The 22,234-nt window shown below is 33.5% G+C and overlaps 1 protein-coding gene across 1 annotated transcript; it reads left to right on the forward strand.

Annotated features, from left to right (window-relative positions):
- Nucleotides 1–2,249: 2,249 nt before the first annotated feature.
- Nucleotides 2,250–21,745, forward strand: LOC127857233 (fibropellin-1-like). Its single transcript, XM_052393649.1, has 14 exons — nt 2,250–2,363; nt 2,980–3,027; nt 4,231–4,319; nt 4,481–4,552; nt 4,744–4,882; nt 7,997–8,128; nt 8,488–8,607; nt 9,312–9,365; nt 15,948–16,079; nt 16,360–16,479; nt 16,986–17,054; nt 17,484–17,615; nt 17,803–17,853; nt 21,660–21,745. The coding sequence occupies exons 2-14, from the start codon at nt 2,982–2,984 to the stop codon at nt 21,743–21,745; spliced, it is 1,242 nt and encodes a 413-aa protein (XP_052249609.1). The 5' UTR covers nt 2,250–2,363; nt 2,980–2,981.
- Nucleotides 21,746–22,234: the final 489 nt, after the last annotated feature.

Below are 22,234 nucleotides of genomic sequence, written 5' to 3' on the forward strand. Positions count from 1 at the left end.
TCGAAATCGGTAACACGGAACACAATTAAAATATGATAAATAATTTTAACATCAGGTCCATATTTATAAAAAACTGTCGGAAAACTGATATTTTAGAGAAAATTCCGAGGCTCGTAACTTCGTCAAATATCAATGGACCAGAACATACCTCACTCAGACTTGATCTCAATGTCATGTAAGTCGATTCTCACACTGAAAATATTGTCATTTACTGGAAAAAATCACGAAAAGTGTTATTTTAAAGAAATTCCTAAGCCCAAATCCTATAACTTACAAACTACGTCATAAATCAATGAACCGGAGCTAGACACGAACATGATCTATAAGTCATGTATATAGACTCACAAACTATGTATCAGGTCAATATCAGCAATCGTTAAAAAAACAGTCAGGAAAGTTGTTTTTCTAGAGAACAGTAACTTTGCCAAAAGTCAACGGACCTGAACGAAATTTGACTTTATCTGTTAGTCATGCAGGTACACTCACACACACAAATCAGGTAAATATATAAAAGCTTATAGAAAAAAAACGGAAACGGATGTCGGACGGACATTGCGACAGCTATATGCCTTCCTACCGGGGGGATTCAACTAAACTCAGTACACTTCTACGAATAATAATATAGAAATGATTTACTTCCGTTATATGCATGAATATGTGTGAGATATAAGTGGCGTTTCGAACCGTGACGGAAAGGAGGTAAGTCGTAATAAGCACGGTATACGTGTTGCTGAAAACGGTTACATACAACCAAAACAAAGCAACATCTCTTCCAAGACGGAACTTAACTAATGATACGTGGCATTTTGAAGAAACGTTTAGTGAAAATAAACATATTACAAAAGTTGTGAAAGTATTAAAATAATAATCACCCTATGACAACAAGTACACTTTTCTTTAAATAATATTAATTTGTTATCAGCAATAATGTTTAAGGACCAAGGATAAACCCACATTTACAATACTTAAATAAACATTCTTAAGTAAGTTAAAATCAAACGGAACTCAAGTTGCATCAGGAGGAGATCAATCTGATTATACACAACAAAGTGTTTTATTTAATGCAAGTGACCAATTCCTTACAATCAGACACAAGTCCATATCACATAGCAAACGCAGGCGTCAATGAAAAACACGGAATATACTATACATCAGTGTTTGGCAAAACGCATGTCATTCCTTTTATAAATAAGAATCCTCATGATGAGATTTAAAGACTTTATATATGACGTCATTTTCCCACTTCACAGAATTTATTTGGTTCATCCCATGTGAGATTTAAAAAGTAAATATAGATCTATTGGGAAATTGTCTTGTTCTTTAAATTCGACATTGGCAAATAACGTCATGTTTGTGGCGTACAGCACTAACAAGAAGCAGCTCTTGGAGTCGACCTTTTGACATTTGTTGACTGCGACCAACAGTGTACGTGGAGTTCACTCGTAGAGTATAAATGAAGCGCTCTGGGGAAACGGGGCTCAGTGCATGTGTGTAAAGTGTCTTCCCACATTAACCTGTGCAATCCGCAAAGGAGAATAAGTGGTGACACTTTCCGCTGTGTAGCATTGTTCGCATAAAGGAAGATTCTTCTTAACAAAAATCCAGTTTAAGCGGAAAGCGTCGTTCTGCATCTTTGACGACATTTTACGAACATACATAACGCCTCGTTTTTTCCAAGAGCGAAACATATATATTCAGAACAAAAAAATCAAGAAAGAACAAGTCTTGTCACAACCCACTTTAATTAAGACGAATTTCTTGCAATACAGTTCAATAAATGTAATACAACAGTTAAAATAAAATATGGTAACGAAAGATATTGATAGCAAAATAAAACATATTTGTAATAGAGTAATGTTCTGAAACTGCTTAATGTGCATGAAGAGTCTAACTTATCAGTAAACATCAATTATTACATCTTTCTTCATTGATAGAAATGTGTTTTGTTTGTATGTTTACAAGCCATAATGAAATCATTCTTCCTTGATTCCTTGATATATATATATATATATATATATATATATATATATATATATATATATATATATATATATATATATATATATATATATATATATATATATATATTAGCAAAACAAATATTCAAATTGTACAAAGAAAAAAAATTATATTGTTGATTAAATTCTATCAGTTACTTCGTCGATTGTCGTTTTATAGGTATGTATGTTGATCTGTTCGAGTATTAAGACCTCTTATTTGATAATGACTATGTTACAATGCAGTAATTTCAGATTTCCCGTCACAAGTGCACTATCGTTTCTACGAGGACAACGAGATAAGCAGGGGCATACAGTAAAATATTCCTCTGTAAAACGTGACAATTAAAGAGGAGTCGACTCTCGGTAAGGTACTATAGCGATATGTACCATATAGTCACCAATATCTTTGCGTCTCTATGTTAACTTTAATTCACGTATGTGCTATATCTGCTTTTGTAAATGCAATATTTTCTATTTAAGCTTATTCAATGATTTAGACTGATACCTATGTTCCAGATAAGAATCTTTTTTAAATGTCCGAAATACAATTTTCTTTTTAAAGTTAATAGTTAAGAAACGAATTGATATCATAGAATTGCTTTCGCATTTGCATTCGTATTTTATGATGGAAGTAATTTTCCGGTGGTCAATTTATAAGTTACGAACTGTTTTCTTAAACAAGAACCTTTCAAAATGGCAGTCTTTTATTTACTGTTCTATACTGTCTGGTTCCTGATTGTGTACACTTTTATTTTTTAGCGTTCTATCGTGTATACAGAATTTCATAATGACCGGAACGGTAAAGTGTCATCATCTAACGAAGTTATACAATTCTTTCTGTTGAAAGAGAATCAAAGAAACACGTTTGACAAGATTGTTCATTGTTAAACAATATCTTATGATCATAGATATAAAATCGTTGTCGAATGTTTTCATGTTATAAATCGAATTTAATTTGACTTGTGATTTTCCATTTCAGAAATGAACCTTGTTCTCGTTGTTGGGTTATTTCTTTGCCTCGAGTCAGGTAATTGACCGTTGCAGAAATATTGTTTGCTCCTCTTCTGCGTGTCCGTGGTTGTTGGTCTATTGCATTAACTTACAATTATTGAATTCTGAGAAAGATTAACAAAGATGAACACTCAACAATGATTATTTAAAAATTCTATTTGTCAACTCAAAGCCACACACCTTGAAATGAAATACAGGGCATAGTAAATTTAAGTGTACATAAGAAACATATTTTATCTATGTCAATTTGAATATATCTGGTGGTTACAAGGTAGAAATCCGTCTATTTTGCGCTTTAAAACTTAAAAATAATCGCGTTTGTCAAAATGGACGTATATGTCTAGAAATCCTACTTTCTGTTTGAAAAGCGGTACCGTTTGAAAATAAATCAATAGCTTGGTAACTAGGCTATATATTTAATTTTATCTATCTCAATTAGAATAATTGTATCTGGTGTTTACAAGGAAGAAATCAGTCTTTTTTGCGCTTTAAAACTTAAAAATTATCGCGTTTGTCGAAATGGACGTATAAGTATAGAAATCCTACTTTCGGTTTTAAAATAAAAAAAATAATGATAAATTACTTGCTAACTAGGCTATAGATTTAATGACAATTTTGCACACTTTTAAATTGCATCTATATGTATTGATTAAGATGTACTTCATCTCAAGGTGTGTGACTTCAATCTTTGTACTGACACTACCTAGTAGTAAATTTTCAGCAGACGCGAATATGTTTCGCTATCATTCATTCATTTTATTCAAGGAACAAAACAGACACTCTAAGAACTTACTGAAATGACTCAATGACATGACTAGGACGTCCAAATGAAATTCAGGCCAGTCAGTACTGGTATTTAAGGAGAAACTATATGAATTCAGGACAGAGCAGTTGAACGCAATTGAGACAAGCAATACATTGATTACCATTATGTTGCAGCTGATGAAGAATATCCGGATGTTAATAATATAAACGCATGAGTATTGACAAAGAAAATATATCAGCATATATTAACTGTATTTCTTAATCCGATACACACATTAAAATACCGTTAATTAAATTTAATTAACGTACCTATATGACAATAAGCTATACATTGGGTCTTACTTCCGAAAGCTCTAATTAAAAGAACGAAGACCAACTCTCTGTAATAATGTATTGTTTAAGTCTTTTGATAAACGTTTATAGAACACTTACGAGTAAACTATAAATTATTTAGCTTCAACGACTGCGACGCAATGCTTAAGTTGCGCACCAATGGTCAGCAGTGCCCAATGTGCTACCACCAAAACTTGTTTAGATGGGCAAGTATGTATTGCAAATCAATAAATAATAAATAATAATAATAACTCATTCGGAAAGAAGTGGTGTTGTTTTTCAAATTTTGCACTTATCTTAAAGCACCAGGATTCTATGCTTACCGTCAAATATAAAAAATGAAATAACTGATAGGCCGTCTTTAATTTCAGGAATGCTATGCTAAGTACGTGTTGAAACAGAATGGAACGGTAATTTTCGAATTCGGATGTCACGATTTTCAGGTATAAGTAACTCTTGGTTTTAGATACTATTTTAACCTGGTGTTTTTTCTCTGTTTATCTTTTAATAATGTCTAAACTAGATACACACAATGACTTTGTAGTGTGCATAGGCCAATCGTAAACAGCCTCCTGTAAATTCAGAATTTGGTAAAGACTAACGCGTTTTGTTTTTCATCCATACTATATTACAGACATGCCCTGACCAGATACCTAAGGTAACTGCTGGAACCCATGTTATAATTGGCAAGCGAGCGACCGGCGAAACCGAATTGTGCTATAAATGCTGTCATGGAGATCTGTGTAATCAAGGAACACTTTGCACAGGCATGAGTAAGCCTCAATAAACTATTTGTTTATCAGTAAACCATTCAACAGAAGTAAAAAAAAATGAACTAACGACCTTCTTAACATGTATAGTAAGTAGAAAACGCTTTTGCTTTTTATAAAAAAAAGTTTATTTCACTGCTGTTGTAGAAAACCATTAAGCATATTTTCATTAGTGCAGTACACATTATAAAGCAACACATTTTCTTATCTTCATATTTATTGGTACAGAATAGTCTACATACAATTCATATGCATATTAAACAGTGATATAAAGTTTCGTGGATTAGCACACGATCCTCTGGAATGCTAATTTTGTTTTGTTCTATGCTGGAATTTTACTAGAGAAGAAATAAAATCAGGTAGTTAAGAATGTTATTGCAAAAGGACCTTTTTCGTTCTAGCACAGCTTAACTATGTTTATAATCACTGAGTGAACTAATCTCAAGCATTTTTCACCACACTGCAAATCATGATAAACAATAATTATACCCAAAAGAAAGAATTGTGTATTGACACTCACCAGTGGGAAAACAGGGAGTTATCGATGCGAAGCACTGTACACATATCAAAGCGTTGTGGTGCTGCGATGAAGTCCTGGGCATGTTAAAACAAATAAGTGTTCTCTTTAATTGAGCCATTTATGCCTAGTGGACTCTCCCATCCTTCTAGATGGGATCAATTTATTTCCAAAATTAGGGATGTCTAGTACATGTATACTTATTTCTATATTTAGAATATTTCTTACAGAAATTCCTTTAAGCAAACAGCGCAGACCCGCATCATTTGGCGTCTCATCTTGGTCTACGCTGTTTGCCAAGGCCTTTTTTCTAGACGCTAGGCATAAATGGGTTAAGTGATAGTAGATCGTCTCCAAATAGGAGATGATAATGTTAAATAAAATGACAGGTTTAAAATGAAGTAAGTTCGAATATAATTGAGATTTGGACAACGCAAGAAAAAGTCGGATGGATTTTTTGTTTCTGCACCACAAGAGCAGAGACAGCTTTAAATGAAGTTCTACGGTGTAACTCGTTGTTCAGCTTGCTACAACCTAGACGAAAACTAGAGTGGTAGATCTGCGAGTTTTGAATGCCAATATTGTAAAGAATATCCGATATAAACATACATATATACAGATCATTGTTTAAGACTTAGACAGTTGAGTAAATACAACAATAATATAATGACTGGTGTCGTCTGTTGGACCCGATGTGATTTTTGATGTCGCTGATATACATGTGTATCGAAAAGAGCAATGTGCATTGAATGGATCCTTTAGGGTTTCGGCAGTAATAGACGACAAGGAAAGTGTATTCGTTAAGACAATACGATGTTTTGGTTAGAGAAGTTAGTAGAAATCCAGTCGAAAAAAGCCGTTTATGCCAATAGAAGACAATTAAGATAGTATATATTGACGCCATTCTGTATCGAATGCTTTCGATATGTCACAAAAACCCCGGCTCTGACCTCTTTAACATCATTTAGCGCCTAAGTAATGTCGTCGTACAAAGCAGTAAGCTGCTTTACCGTAGAGTCATCCTTAATACATTCTGATTTGAAGGAATTGATAGTGTTGTGTGTAACTAGGTAATTTTATAATTGTTTGTGAACAAAACGCTTCCGATGCCTAGCAGGAACATTGAACGATAGTTGAACGTCTAGTAAGGATCCGTTTTCTTGTAAATTTGGCGCAACATAAGCAAGTTTCTAAAATTAAGGAAACTAAGAGGTGTATAAAAATGTGCTGAACGAAAGACAAAATGTGATGGCCTATTTGTTAAACCACTCTTTGAATAGTATTGGGCTTATTGAGTCCGCTTCACTGGCCGTCGAGGAGTCAAAGACAGATATGGCATATTTAAAATCTTGTTAAAAATGGTTACTTTTTATAGCACAGCTCAAGTAAAAGGAGGGAAAATGGGTAGTCGGGTTGACTTATTCTATGGTTGATTATTTACATAATTAAGCGTTTAATAAGGCTGCCTCATCCTCTATTACTCATCATTTACTGTTTCTTCTCTTTTCTCAATATTGTGTATATGGTATTTAAGCTTTGTTCGCAGTTGAGATGTTTAAGATGTTAACTAGTTAACATCTTAAACATCTCAACTGCGAACAAAGCTTATTTCTTTGCAGTGATGTTTAAGTTAATTTAATCTATACTCCTTTTGTAATTATATGCCCTTGCTTTTAGAATAAAGTTTTGGTTTGCACATTTTGAACGTTGACACATGCGGTTCGATCATTTGATGGTTTTGCGAACCCGTGTAATCGTTTGCGCTTGTGAGTCACATTCCGAATTCACTATTCATCCAGTGTACACCATCTGGTCTGATAGTAACATCTGTGTTAGAACTGATTGATGTCAGATAAAATAACAACATGCAAAATGTTGGCAACAATATCCATATTATCAGTATTAAGCAATTAGATCAAATCAGTAGAATTATGTATTTTTTAAGCTTAAATGTTACTTTTGTATTTTGTAATGCCTACTTAAATTTTATTTGATTCGCTTGACGTTATGTGATTTTGAAAATAAAGTTACAACGTAAAGAACTAGTTATAAAGTAACCAATTCATGCTCTGTACAATATTTCAAGATTCTTAATGTACAAAATGCATTGGACATCAATATATATTTTTTATAATATTCATAGTGAAAATGAACTGTTCCGCATGAGAGATTCATATGAAAACTATTATTTTATTTCGTGAAATAAACTCTAAAATATTATGGAACGTTATTTTATTATCTGATGCAAAAGAAAACATTTCGCTTCAAAGGATTTGCTAATCATCAAAAGGTTGATCGAAAATAATATAATTAAGATCTAATGGTATACTTTATACCGAAAGTTATTCACGCAGTCATGAAAGATAAATCAAGCTGTCATAACAAATAGTTAATTTGTAGTTGATTATTGTTGGCGTGTTTTTGTTGTTATTTCTTTGATTTTTTTTTATTTGTTGTTTATTGGGATTTTGTGAGTGCATATTATTTTTTAAAGAACATTCAGAATTTATACTAAACGAAATGAAGTTCAATTGTGTTTTTTCATTAAAAAGATTATTGCTTTATAACTGTATTATAAACTATATTCCTATCTTCTTCAGCCACAACAACCCCTGTCAGCCCGTGTTCCCCCAGCCCCTGTTTGCGTGGGTCCTGTTTCATAGGCAGCGGAAATAATCCCACATTCTTCTGTCTGTGTCCAAGTGGCTTCACTGGACTTCACTGTGAAACGGGTAATTATCTAAAAAAAATAATTACCGATGAAATAATAGTCGAACAGTAGAAGTCTACCAGCTTATGGTATATTCATTTATGAAACCAAAATCATTTGAAGTTTTAATAGTGTTCGCCTGTGTCCGATTGGTTTCACCGGCATGCATTGTGAAACGGACGAGTGATCTTAATTTCCATAAAACAAATATCATTATTTTTTATTAATGTTTGAATCATACTTACATAGCAAGTTCCGACAGTCTCACTCTTTAATCCGTCGAACGATTCAAAACTACATTTTTTGGTTTGTTTGATTTTTGTAAAATTCAAAATTATAATAATCAGAAATCAAAACACATTTGATTGTTATTTCAATTAGAAATCAACCCGTGTTCCCCCAGCCCCTGTTTGCGTGGGTCTTGCTTCATAGGCAGCGGAAATAATCCCACATTTTTCTGCCTCTGCCCGAGCGGCTTCACTGGCATGACTTGTGAAACGGGTGAGTAGTATGCATATGCAAACATACAATGGGATAATTTGTTTGATTGTTTAACCCATTTATGCCTAGCGTCTAGAAAAAAGGCCTTGGCAAAAAGCGTAGACCCAGATGAGACGCCGCATGATGCGGCGTCTCATCAGGGTCTGCGCGGTTTGCTGAAAAGAAATTCTGTAAAAAGTATTCTAAATATAGAAATAAATATATAAGACATCCCTAATTTTGGAAATAAATTGATCCAATTTAGAAGGATGGGATAGGCCACTAGGCATAAATAGGTTAAAATGGTCTAACAGCCCATGGACGTTTTAATCATCATATACGATGAATCAATAGACATGTACTTTATCAATTGAAAAGCTAAGGAAAGATTAAGCGCATGTTTTCGTTCTCAAATCGAAAGCGTTGAAAACCTGGATATATAATCAATCTATTTGTTTCAAGCTGCAATTGTATGCTACGTTTTAACCTATTCGTAGTAAAAATTAGTAAGACATACCTCAGGATGGCGAAGAATGAATGATAATGCTCCAAATACAACAAGTCTTCAATTATTATTCCATTATAATACCATTTTGCAAACAATTTATTTAAATAGAATGACATATTTTGACGTGGGCCAGCTTATGGCATATTTATTTATCAAAACTGATGTCGATTTAAATTGAGCGCATTTTAATGCAAAGTGCTACTCGAAATTGTTTCAGTCATTTCTACAACTACTGCAAAGACAACGCCGATTCCAACAGCAACAACGACAGGTATGTATTGAGTTTTTATTTGTTATTAACTTATTTGCCAAATAGAAAAGGCAAAATTTCAAGTGGAACAACGGAAATTTATACAGAAATGCTGGGCAAAATATGAACAAATAAGCCCAAGGCACATTAAATATTGGCCTAAATTATCCGACCATTGTTATTATTGCCTGTGGATTAAGTTCATACTGAATGTATCAAATATTGGTGTGTATGTTTATCGTATTCATTTCTAACCAGATACGTTGGATCTATTGGGCTCTCAAATTTATTAACACATTATAAAAAGCAAAACTAATATAAAACAAACACACCAAAATATTAATCATAACGGATGCTTACACAATCTATGATCATGCGCAGTGCATTATCTAATGGGCAATACAATCGTGATACATCGGCTATCTCGGATTCCCCCGTAAGATAGGCCTCGTGGCTAACGGTCGCCATATTGCCTTGTATTACTACTTTACTACCCAAAAGGTTGTCAGTCTATTGTTATGAGGCTGTATACGATGCGCGTTGAACTAGCGCCAAACTTTTTACCGAAACTTTGATATTAAGAGCACTATTAACGTTTATTTGTGTTGCATTTTGACCTTTTATCCAAGTGATTTACTTTTCCATTATTATTTAATCACCCTATCATCCAATTTTTAAGATGAAGTTACGGTGTTTACAAAACCAACCAAACCGAAAGTGAAACTGGATGCATTACGTTTCGCGATGTAAACATTAAATATTTGTTCAGTTTGAGGAAGCGAATCGATAATAGACGTTGGAATATGTATGCAATACAGACTATCATTGCCGATTGTAGTACTGGCTAAAAAATACCTTTTATGACAGGTCATGTATAGAACGTTAATCAAATAGTGACCATAAATCACTACAAATGTCTGCGTTGTTCATTAATATAATTAATGCACGTTTCTGATCTAATTGCCTGTATCTAGTTGTAATTACCATGATATTGATAAAAATAAACGTTTTTTTTCATAAATTAACATTACATGTTTTATTTTTATCATTTAGGGAATAAATAATTGTATCATTATCATCATTAAATATTCTGAAAATAATCTAAATTATCATGATTACTTTAAAGTAGAATTTTTAAATTTTACTCATTATTTTTAATGAATTTCCACATTTGCTTGATTCAAAATAAAATGTATTAATAAAGGTTTCAGTTGTTAGTTTAAACCCTTTTTTAGTTCGATTAAATTTAAATTACTAACTACGTACATGTATGTGAAATGCTCTTGAGTTCGTTTCCTGGGCCTAGAACCAGTACTTGGGTGTCTCTTGGAGATTTCTTAAGAATGCTCCCACACTGGGGATCAAACCAGTGACCTCCAGATCATTAGGTGGACACCACATCCATTACACATCAGCGACCTTTAATTAGTAATTTACTTTAGTATTGCAGCATTATATAATATAATGTTGCTACATATTTTTGGAAAATGATTAATGTGCAGTACTAAATAAATCTAAATGCATACAATTTTAATTGTGTATATTGTGTGATTATTAGTTACAAATTCCCTTTTTACAGGTATACTGGATTATGAAAGACTGATAAACATAAAATTGACAACTCATCTCCCCAACGATACTAAGTGTGGCTCATTCTCAGAACAAACCCATAGTCAGTGAGAAAACTACAATGTAAAAAGACCACTTGATTGTGACAATTATGGCTGACCAAGCAAATGTTATCATTTAAAATAAAAATAACTTCCAGTTCAATATACATTTTATACCAATTATGACATTGACCAACACAGAAAATAATTATAAGGTTGATTTTCCCAAAATTGACTGTTACAATTGGATACTGTTTTAAGCTTCACTCTACTTTGTCTGAAAATAAAAGTCCTAAATGATGTAATAGAAACATACATATTTAAATTTTAGTTTTACAAGGATTTATATATATATATATATATATATATATATATATATATATATATATATATATATATATATATATATATATATATATATATATATATATGTATATACATATTTTATAATATCTTTTTATCGATGGTCAATCAATTCAAGTTTAACTTATATATACATACACATTATATACATGTGTATGCTTTGATTTTTTTCTATTGAAGCCAAATTAATATCCCATTAGATAGATAATATCACAGCAGTATTCCTAGTTTGTCTGCAAGTACTGCAGAAATCATGGATTATTATTTTACTGAGTCAGCCTTAATCTTTATATTATAATTGTTAAAACAGATTAAGATGTGCATAATACAATTGAGGATGCATCAAGATTAAAAAATGGTACATGTATAAATTAATAAAGAATCAATAACAATCAGAAACTGTGCATTTTTTTCAGTATTGTGTGAAAGAATTTGAAGTAATTATGTGTTTTTGAAATATGATTTATGTGAATTTGAATAAATATATAAAATTTAGTGATTTTCTCAGACAAAACTGTTAATTACATACTAAAGTATTCAGAATGTATTATTGTAATATTCATTCGAATTTTTTAGTACAAAAAGCACTTTTCCCTGGCATTTGTATTTATAGTAATTGCATATTTTATCATTCTGACAGCATTTATAAACTGTGTTCATGCAAGCATGAACACGGTTTCATTTTTTGAGTATTTAAACAAGAGGGCCATGATGGCCCTGTATCGCTCCACTGCTGAAAAAAACAGGCTGAAACAAATTTCTCTGCATGTGCAAATACTTAAATATAGGCCCTATTTAAGCACATGTACACTTTTGTGACCTTCTGGGCTGGGTCAAATTTAACCCCAGGGGCATAATGTGAGCAAACTTTGTAGAGGACTACTATATCTCACTACATACAAAATGTGGTAGCCCTAGGTCCTAGAGTTAAGGACAAGAATATTTTTAAAGTTTTCACAAAATAAGCAAGATATAAGCGTATATAATGTTCAATTTTGTGACCTGCGGGTCAGGATCAAATTTGACCCAAAGGGCATAATTTGAACAAACTCGGTAGAGGACTATAAGATGTTAGTGCATACCAAATTTGGTAGCCAAAGTCCAAATGGTTTTCGACAAGAAGATTTTTAAAGATTTCACAAAATAGGCGCTTTATAAGCGTTTATTCAATTTTGTGACCCCCCGGGGCAGGGTCAAAGTTGACCCCAGAGGCATTATTTGAACAAATTTGGTAGAGGTTTATTAGATGTCACTACATACCAAATTTGGTAGCCCTAGGCCCAATGGTTATGGACAACAAGATTTTTAAAGTTTTCACAAAATAGGCCCCATATAAGCGTATGTTCAGTTTTGTGACCCCGGGCAGAGTCAAATTTGACCCAAGGGGCATAATTTGAACAAACTTGGTGAAGAACTATTACATGCCACTACATACCAAATTTGGTAGCCCTAGGCCCAATGGTTATGGACGAGAAGATTTGTAAAGTTTTCACAAAATATATCCTATATAAGCATATGTTCAATTTTGTGACCCCCCGGGGCAGGGTCATAGGCCCCAGGGGCATAATTTGAACAAATTTGGTAGAGGACTATTAGATGTCTCTACATACCAAATTTGATAGCCCTAGGCCCAATGGTTATGGACGGGAGATTTTGAAAGTTTTCACAAAATAGGCCTTATATAAGCAAATTTTCAATTGTGTGACCCCCAGGGCAGAGTCAAATTTGACCTCAGGGGCATATTTTGAACAAATTTGAAAGAGGTTCACCCCAGGAACATTCATAAGAAATTTCATCAGAATTGGACCAGTAGTTTAGGAGAAGATGTTTAAAGGAAAAGTTAATGCACGGACGCACGATGGACACAGGACCTATGGCCAGTGGAGCTAAAAATCAAATTAAACATTTAGTTTTGATGTAAAATCAGTTTTTATATGCAAGTGTCTATTTAACTTATAAAATAAAACAGCATATTATTCATTATTGAAAAGATTATTCCAAGCTTGATGTCATATTTCAACTTTGCATAGTGTAGTTAATTGAACCTTGTATTGAACTGTATGGGCAGCTATATTTTTTAATTTATGTATGTTGTATTATACAAAATGCATTATTTCTACCACAAGTAGACCATATAAGGCCTACTTCTACTAAATAGGAACTGGTATGAATTTGACACTGTTTTTGATGCTCATACAAAACTTTAATTATTACTACTCTTTAGTATATTAAATATTTCAAGTTTTTGTTCAACATTTTTTGCAAAAAAAAAAGAGTGTCTTAATGCATTTGAAAATATACTTAAAACAAACTAAAAATGCATTTTAACATACCTTTTTCCTGGTAAAGTGTATTTGGGATGATAAAAAATACACTTGAAGAGTATTAATGCTGGAAAAATGCAGAAAAAAATACATTTGTTTCTGTTAGAAGTGTGTCTTGTCTGCATTTTTAAGTGTATTAAATGCACATCAAATGCAGATAAATACAATGCCAATACTGTTACATGTATTGTAATGGACATAAAATGCACTTGTTCTTGTAATTAAATGCTTTAGTGAATTGAAATTTTATAACGTTTTAACAATTAATAATACCTTTTTATATAAATTTTCTTTTGAAATGTGACACTTAAATGATTTTTGCACAACTAGTAAGAGATATAATTTGTGCTCATAATGCTTTATCATTACACTATATAATATCATTTGTTGTATGAAAATTACCCGTAAAATTCATGTGAAAGCTCAAGAGATCAATAGCAGCATGCTATACCCTGCTCCTTTTTACATGACTTGATGGTATTTAGTCCCCAATTCTACATGGCTAAGGGAAAATTAATGTGAAGATTTGACAAATAAGTCTTAACTGGGATCCAATAGGCAGACTTTCATATTACTTGTATTTAATTTAAATTATTATCTGAATTGCTCTTTGGCAAATCTTCGTTGGTCACAGTATTCAACTGAATTTTGTTCACTTTGTAGTGATTATATTTTCTATATTTATCAGACAACATCTTTCTTCAAAAGTTTAACATGATTGCTAGGTAAATTTAGAAACAAGATCAATGCATCATAACATAAAATGAAAAAATGTGTAATAGTAAAAATGGCAGCAAAAAAGCACCAGATTATCTGCCTTAAATCTGAGACGATATGTTGATGTATTGGAATTTCTCATAAATAATGTGTCCCATAGTTGTATAATTGTATAGTTGCATGCATGAGTGGTGTCAATGTCACAATACTAATTAAAGCCTATAATTTACTAAAACAATTTGAAGTTTGATGTGTGTTTTTTTTCAAGATCTATATATATATACATATATATATATTGTTGTTGAAAAGTTAACATGCAATAAGTTTACTGTAATTAAGAGACAAATAGTTTAACTGATTTGGTTGGATGCATATATGCAGATATATCATGGTTTGTGCAGAGGACAGTAGCAAAAACAAGAGCTGTCTCTGTAGGATGACATACGCCCCCGATAAAAGCTTTAATAGAAGTTATGAGCATTTTTCAAAACCTAAACGCTGATCCTAAGTTCAAGGTCAAAGGGGTCAAAATTTGTGTGTGTATGGGAAGGCCTTGTCCATATACACATGCATATCAAATATGAATGTTACATCTGAAGCGACATAGAAGTTATGAGCATTTTTTCGAAACCTAAATGCAAAGTGTGACGGATAGACAGACGGACAGTGCGATCACTATATGCCCTCCTTTGGGGGCATAAAAATGTGTTTCACATTGTTTTGGTAAATTAGTAATGTACAAACATGTAGTTAAAAGAACAGAATCATCAATTATAAAGTTGTTGATTATAAAGTGTTGCTGGCATATTTGATGTATTCATCTAGCTATAAGAAGGTCCCTGTTTTATCCCCACTGGCACCGAGTGAGGGTTCTCAAAATCTTTAAACAATATGAATAACTACATATAGGGTCGAGAGCCTTGTTGATATGGGGGCTAAACACCTGAAATCAAAGCGACCCAGGTTAAAGGCCGAGGCAAAATAAATAAACCAGAGGCCGCATGAGCCTGCTATACTCTGAACAAATATTGTTTCTTCTCAGAAAACTGGCTTAAGTGTCTTACTAAGCTTTAGACTTTGAGTTTCAGTGCAATCTATCTAAAATAAATTGGTCAAATTAAATAATAATTTGTAAAAAATAAACATTCTGCACAAATTTAATAATTTACTTTACCTGTGTGCATGAATCATTTCAGTCTTGATGGTTAGTGAACTATGTCAAAAGCACCATAGCTATGAAACACTCGTATTTTGAATATTGCAATGTTCCACAGAAATGATGCTGATGATAATTCTACACGATGATGAATTACTAGATATATTTCTAAATTCCATTTCCACCAACAATTCGGTTATTCCACTACCAGTTCAAATGCTTCGTACACAGTTGAAAATAACACTATTCCACTCAACAATCGTGACACATGTACTCAATTTTTCAACTTTTCGCAATTAAAATTGTCTCCTACTGTTATTGTTGTTGTTGTACTTTTGAAAGTAGTTCGAAAGATGGCGACCATTAACCCAGAGATTGATTTATGAAATAAATCGTCTGCTGATCCAGAGTGATGGGCAATAATGCGTTTCAGTTCCGACAACCCTTGCCAACCCGTGTTTCCCTAGCCCCTGTGTGCGTGGATCCTGTTTCATAGGCAGCGGAAACAACCCCGCATTCTTCTGCGTATGTCCGACCGGCTTCACTGGGCTGCACTGTGAAATAGGTGAGTTATCTAACAACAACCATTTGTAATAATAACGAATCTTCGATAATGTGATTGGTTATTAACATACAGAGATAAAAGAAAAGTAAACAACGGATGCGTGGTCTATTAATTGAAAAGAAAATAGATCTTTTATTTATATAAATCGTTCCCTATTTTAAAAACACATACAACCTGCAACTTTCATCAATCGAACGTTTTTTAATCAGCAGAATAAATTCTTCGAAACAAAACTAAAACTTTCAAAGCATATTTAATTGATAATATAATTGACAACTAGAAATCAACCCGTGTTCCCCCAGTCCCTGTGTTCATGGGTCCTGCTTCAAAGGAAGCGGAAACAGTCCAACGTTTTTCTGTCTGTGCCCGAGTCAATTCACCGGACTGCACTGTGAAACGGGTGAGTTATCTTAAAAGTATACAAATATGATATGTGTGGGAAATTATAATACTTAAGTCCATGGGCCATTAACATCGTAAGGCTAGATCAAACGATATACGCGTATTGTATTATCTGAAAAACACATTAGAATTTTATTGAATCTGAAAAACACATTAGAATGTTATTGAGTTGTATATGTACGTGCTATCATTCTAAAATCCAAAGCGTTGAAAATCTTACTATACAAGCCATCGAGATCTTTAACACTTCATGTGTAAGTTGATGTAGAATATGTTCGTAGAAAACAAGACTAAGATATTTTTTCGACGAATAACGAACAAGCAAACAAATTATGAAAAGCGACAGGTGTTTTAATTAAATCTCAATTTGGAAAAAACGTTCAAGTTTAAATCTTAATGTCATTTCACCAGCCTATTGCACATGTGTATGTATTTATCAAAACCAATGTCACTTGAAATGCCGCGTTTTAATTAAGATGCGCTGATCAGAACTTATTGTTTTAGTCATTACGACAACAACTGCAATTTCAACGACAACGCCTAGTCAAACAGCAACAACAACAACAACAACAGGTCGGTTTAAGTTTTCGTTTTCTATTTAATATACGCACAAAAATGATGATCAAAATTTTAAGAAGAGCAACGCAATATGTTCTCAAATATCAGTTTAACAAATACAATCTTAAAACAATGTATATCCTATTTCTAAACCAACTTTCTACTACATAGTGTTTCTGCTGCCAACCATACTTAGGGGACACAAAAAATTAAGTCTGGAATTTGTATGAAAGGAATTTATTGGGCTTTTTGCTTAACCTGAGTATTCAGTGTTTGTGTTCATGGCCGATAATGTTGTAACAAATAAATACTAGTATCCATATCCTTTATCTGAAAATATAATACAAACAAACCTAGTTTGATCAATTATTAAACCAGCATAATTATTTAAATGAACTTAGAGAGATGTGAACTGGAAGATAAATTAACACTATTTCTATTCAGCAACCACGACCCCTGTCAACCCATGCAATTCAAGCCCCTGCGTGCACGGAACGTGCTTCATTGGAAGCGGTAACAGCCCATCTTTCTTCTGCCTGTGTCCAAGCGGCTTCACTGGACTGCAGTGTGAAACAAGTGAGTAACCACTCGTGATTGATAACTTTAAAACTCAAATGCATATATTGTAATAGTCTTATAAAATGCTTATTTATGGAAGTACAAATTCCAAACAATTTTACCACACGCACACCCTGTCAAAACTGAAATACCGGAACCTAAATACCGTTACTTGTTACCAACGAAGCGTTTTGTTATGTTTCAGTTTTTCGCTCAACTTCGTCCACAACAACGCAAACAACACCAACATCAGCAAGTACGTAAATATTTCATTTAACGTTGTGTTCTTTACTTCCATCACATATAAAACTATTCAAAACCAAAACAGAAAAAATACTATATTTAAGTTTAATAAATGACAACACGTTAAAGTTATACTCTGAACACCTTATGAATCAGATGCTGTCATCTACTGTCATTTTAAAAATCAGAGACAAATAATCATGCGCTGCTTCCCAATATGGATTAATAACGCGACGATATATTTATTAATAAATCATAGCACATAATATATTATAATGTTATATATCATGCGACTTTTTAAGCTGACAAGTCTTGCGCGCTTGATATACGTTTTTTTTTATAAAAGTATCAAGAACACGGAAACACACTACAATCACTCTAAGCGATTTCACAAGTCAAAAATGGTATTTCATATGTAAAAGATTGCACATACAATTTTGTTTTAGTAACAACCCTTTCAAATACTTGCTGGACTCGAAAATGTGTGCGGGAAACTTGTTGTATAGAGACCGGAAATAATCCGGCTTTTTGCATGTGCCCGAGAGGCTTCACATGCTTTCAATCATTTGTGTCGTTTTCTGAGAAAACTGGGCACAATGCATGTGCGTAAAGTGTCTCCCTAGTGTTTTTCCCAGGAGGGCAAAGGGGCATGGCGCATTACTTTCAAAAAGGGCATTTTAGCGCGCAGTTTAGGCAAAAAAGGGTAAAAACGTTCCCCGAATTACGGGGAAACATGTAATCGCATCACAAGCAGTTGTGGAAAAAATAACATATAAACAAGCACATTTAATGGTAATAGATGTATTTAACTTACTATGATTTATATTAATATATTTACCTTGCAATGTACATTTAAGTTCCATGCTGTTTCAATAAACTGTACAGCACGACAAACATAATAAAGCTATATATGCATATGAATCTGATTATACACAGATCCACTAACATATAAATGAAACCATGTTTGTCTTATTCCATTTTCTAACAATAATCTTGACAGATGTTTAAAATAACATTGCGAGTAAATTGATCGCTAACAATATGCAAACACTCGTTTCCGTGACATACATCCACCGAGTAGATTACAAATAAATAAATAATGTTGTTGCTATCTAAAACATTTTTATGCATCGTTGATTATCACAGACATTTCATTAATTCCTTCTTAATGTATAATCTCCATCGTTAATTCGATCGTTTACGACGATATTTGCCATTTTTGCCGAGTCACAATTTAATTCTGTATAGTCCGCCATTTTGATAAAATGTCAAATGATGTAAGCGACAGGTGCGCATAGCAACGTTAAATCGTATACGCGATTCGCATTTTGTTAAATTAGTGTACGTCTCAGTAATTATTTCAATAATTAGATCTAGTTATCTTAAAGACGAAAACGGTAAAGAATAAATTTGTATGTGATTTTAAATGTAATTATGCGTAAAAATATATATTTTGATATAACTGAATAATGCATGCAATGCACAATTGCCACGAGAATAACATCGGGTTTTTAGCATAGGTGCTTGCACCTATGCTTATGGTATATACCACATTTCAAAAATCCACATCGGTCGGTTACCCTTTTTGAAGCCTTACCTGATCAAAAATCAGACGAAATATCTATTTAATTTAGTATATGGTAATTCTTAAAAAAAAAATTTGGGAAACGTTTTTCTAACGTTTTCTTCCAAGAATATTGCTGACACCTTTTTTAGTAAATTTTTCTAAGACCGTTTTATGTCAAAAAAAATTCTTATAACCTAAAACAAATTTCGTTCGTAAAACAATTCTGTTCTTGTTGATAGTGACCTCACACCTAATTTATATGGGATCCCAATTTCTATTTCCTTCGTTTACTGTTCTGTGAGAGGTCAAATGTTTACATAACTGAATTAATAAGGCCCTGGTTAAAGTATATGTAACATTTCATCGGTTAATTATAAATAGAAATTAAAACATATTCTCAGCAGGAAGTGGGGCATAAAGCACTTTTATTCTTTGAAAATGTGTAAAAAATGGCGGAGTACGATGAATGTTTTCTGATTTATGACATGGATTCTGACGTGCCTTTCTATGGATTTGATGAAGTAGAGTTTAAAAGTAAAAGAGATGTGTTAATTGAAGTTAAAATGATTTACTTTGAGCCAGAAATTTACGTTACGAGTAGAGTTAACGGTTTAAATGTGGCATCGGATTTAATGGATTCGCGCGAATTCTGAACGAGTGCTGTGTCTGTAAAATATTAAATGGAAAGCTGTAAATGTATCAATTCGGAAAAGAAAACGGATGGTTGCATAATGGTATGCGTGAAATAATGTAATTCTACGTATTTATTTTCATAGTTATGTCATTTTGTAACCATTCACATTCGTCACTATTTGGAATTCCCGTTTCTAAAAATAGAGCATTTTGTTAACAAGGGGGGCGACTCGTGATGTCAGCAATCGTTAAGGCTACAATATACTAAATAATCGAGTCATGAAGGGCTGTACTTTCTAAACAAATCATCATATTTTCCTCGGAGGCATGTTATACACTTTGTTCTGGTTTTATCGTTTGGAGATATTGATAGGGTAAGCATAGGTGTTCACTACTTAATCCCTGAAATAGGATAAAGTTGGAGATTAAAGTAAAAAATGGCACTGCAAAAGGTTACAATCCACTAGAAAACGACCGAAAAAGGCGCAAAAACAGTCGATTTTGATTTGAGTCGAATTTGTTTTTGGTTTGAACATGACAAATCTTTTTATTGCTTAAATCGATTCAGCTAAGAATGCCCGTCAAGAAAAGGTATGGTTATCTCTATGTGCAAAATGTTGTATTTATTTTCGCTCAAAGTTGTCGCTTTTACATCGAAACATATAAGGAAACTATTTAGTATATTTTGACCTAAACATTTACTTCAGCAGCAACTTCCCTGTATCTTGCAACTATGCTTTCAGCGCCATCGGCGCTCTCGTTCATCAAAAGTCTCCGAAGTAATGATTTTATCGTGGAGAAGAACACATTGCCGACCGAAAAGTGCGCTTGGTATAATAGCCTCCGGCATTATCGATTGATACTGACACGGGGTTATTCACGCATGACTAAATAACAGCTTTGGAGCAGTCAGTAAGACCTACCTATAAATCGAGCACTGTAATAGATTAAATCTACTCGATTAATATAGTCGATTAGACGTTGACGTCTCTCGAGTAAATCAAGCACATTCGGAGCGTCACAGACAATCAAGGAAGCTGATTTTGCGGACCAAGTTAGATCGTAAGGCAATAAAGATGTTCGATAAGGGCGCGAGGCGAAATTTGCCTTTGAAAAGAAGGGCGCGTGGCGAAATTTGCCTTTAAAAAGGGCAGAGTGGCGATCCGGGAGGGCGGCGTGGCTTTTCGCCACGCTAAAACGGCCTGGGAAAAACACTACTCCCAGATAAGCCTGTGCAGTTCGCACAGGCTGATCACGGACGACACTTTCCGCTTTATGGTATTTTACGTATAAAGGAAGTACCCTCTTACCGAAAATCTTGTTAAGGCGGAGAGTGTCCTCCCCTGATTAACCTGTGCGGACTGCACAGGCTAATCTGGGACGACACTTCACGCACAAGCATTATGCTCAGTTTTCTCAGAACGCGACTCATTTCAATGTGTATCGTGTTTACATCATGTGTTGACGATGAAGTGACAACGAAGTAAAATCTCTCTAATAACTATATCCGTAAGTATCGAAAGCAATGATTTTCTGACGATGATCTTGTGTGAATGTGTTTTGGAGTCCTCCTATGGTTGGACGTTGTATACATCTGGAAACAAATATGTATGTTTCAGTCATGACAAGAGCCTCTGCAACGACCTCTTTGAAAACAACACCAACGTCAGGTGTGTATAAGCCAGGTCTTATGATTACGTATTAACCTTCTCTCCATGCCCCTCCTATATGCACAATTTATTTCACAAAGCCATGTGGCTATGAACAAATTCAGACAAAAATGATTTCACTATGATCACACTTCCACCATGCCCTTTTACCACCGTTGGTACAAAGTTTATACATGAATATAATCATGTAAAAACACATACCCACATTTTCGCTCGGATTCACATCACAAAGATGGATACAGTCGAACACACTCAATCGTGCATTTGAAAATCGCGTTTCAAGACAGTCCTTGATCTTTCCAACAACTGTGAGGTCAACGGTGATGGCAGCGTCCACTTTCGATACAACTGTGGGTTTATTTGACACTGACACACATAGATCGAGGTATCGCTTTAGCGATCTTGTATATGTATGGTCTTCTCAAGGAGGTCCCATGTGTTCCCTCAAAAATTAGTCGAATCATTCAAATCACTCTCAAATAAATCCTTTTCCTTAACCACCTTTTCGAAGTATTTTTGTGATT

Source organism: Dreissena polymorpha, chromosome 14 (assembly GCF_020536995.1).
Source record: "Dreissena polymorpha isolate Duluth1 chromosome 14, UMN_Dpol_1.0, whole genome shotgun sequence".
NCBI classification, from domain to species: domain Eukaryota; kingdom Metazoa; phylum Mollusca; class Bivalvia; order Myida; family Dreissenidae; genus Dreissena; species Dreissena polymorpha.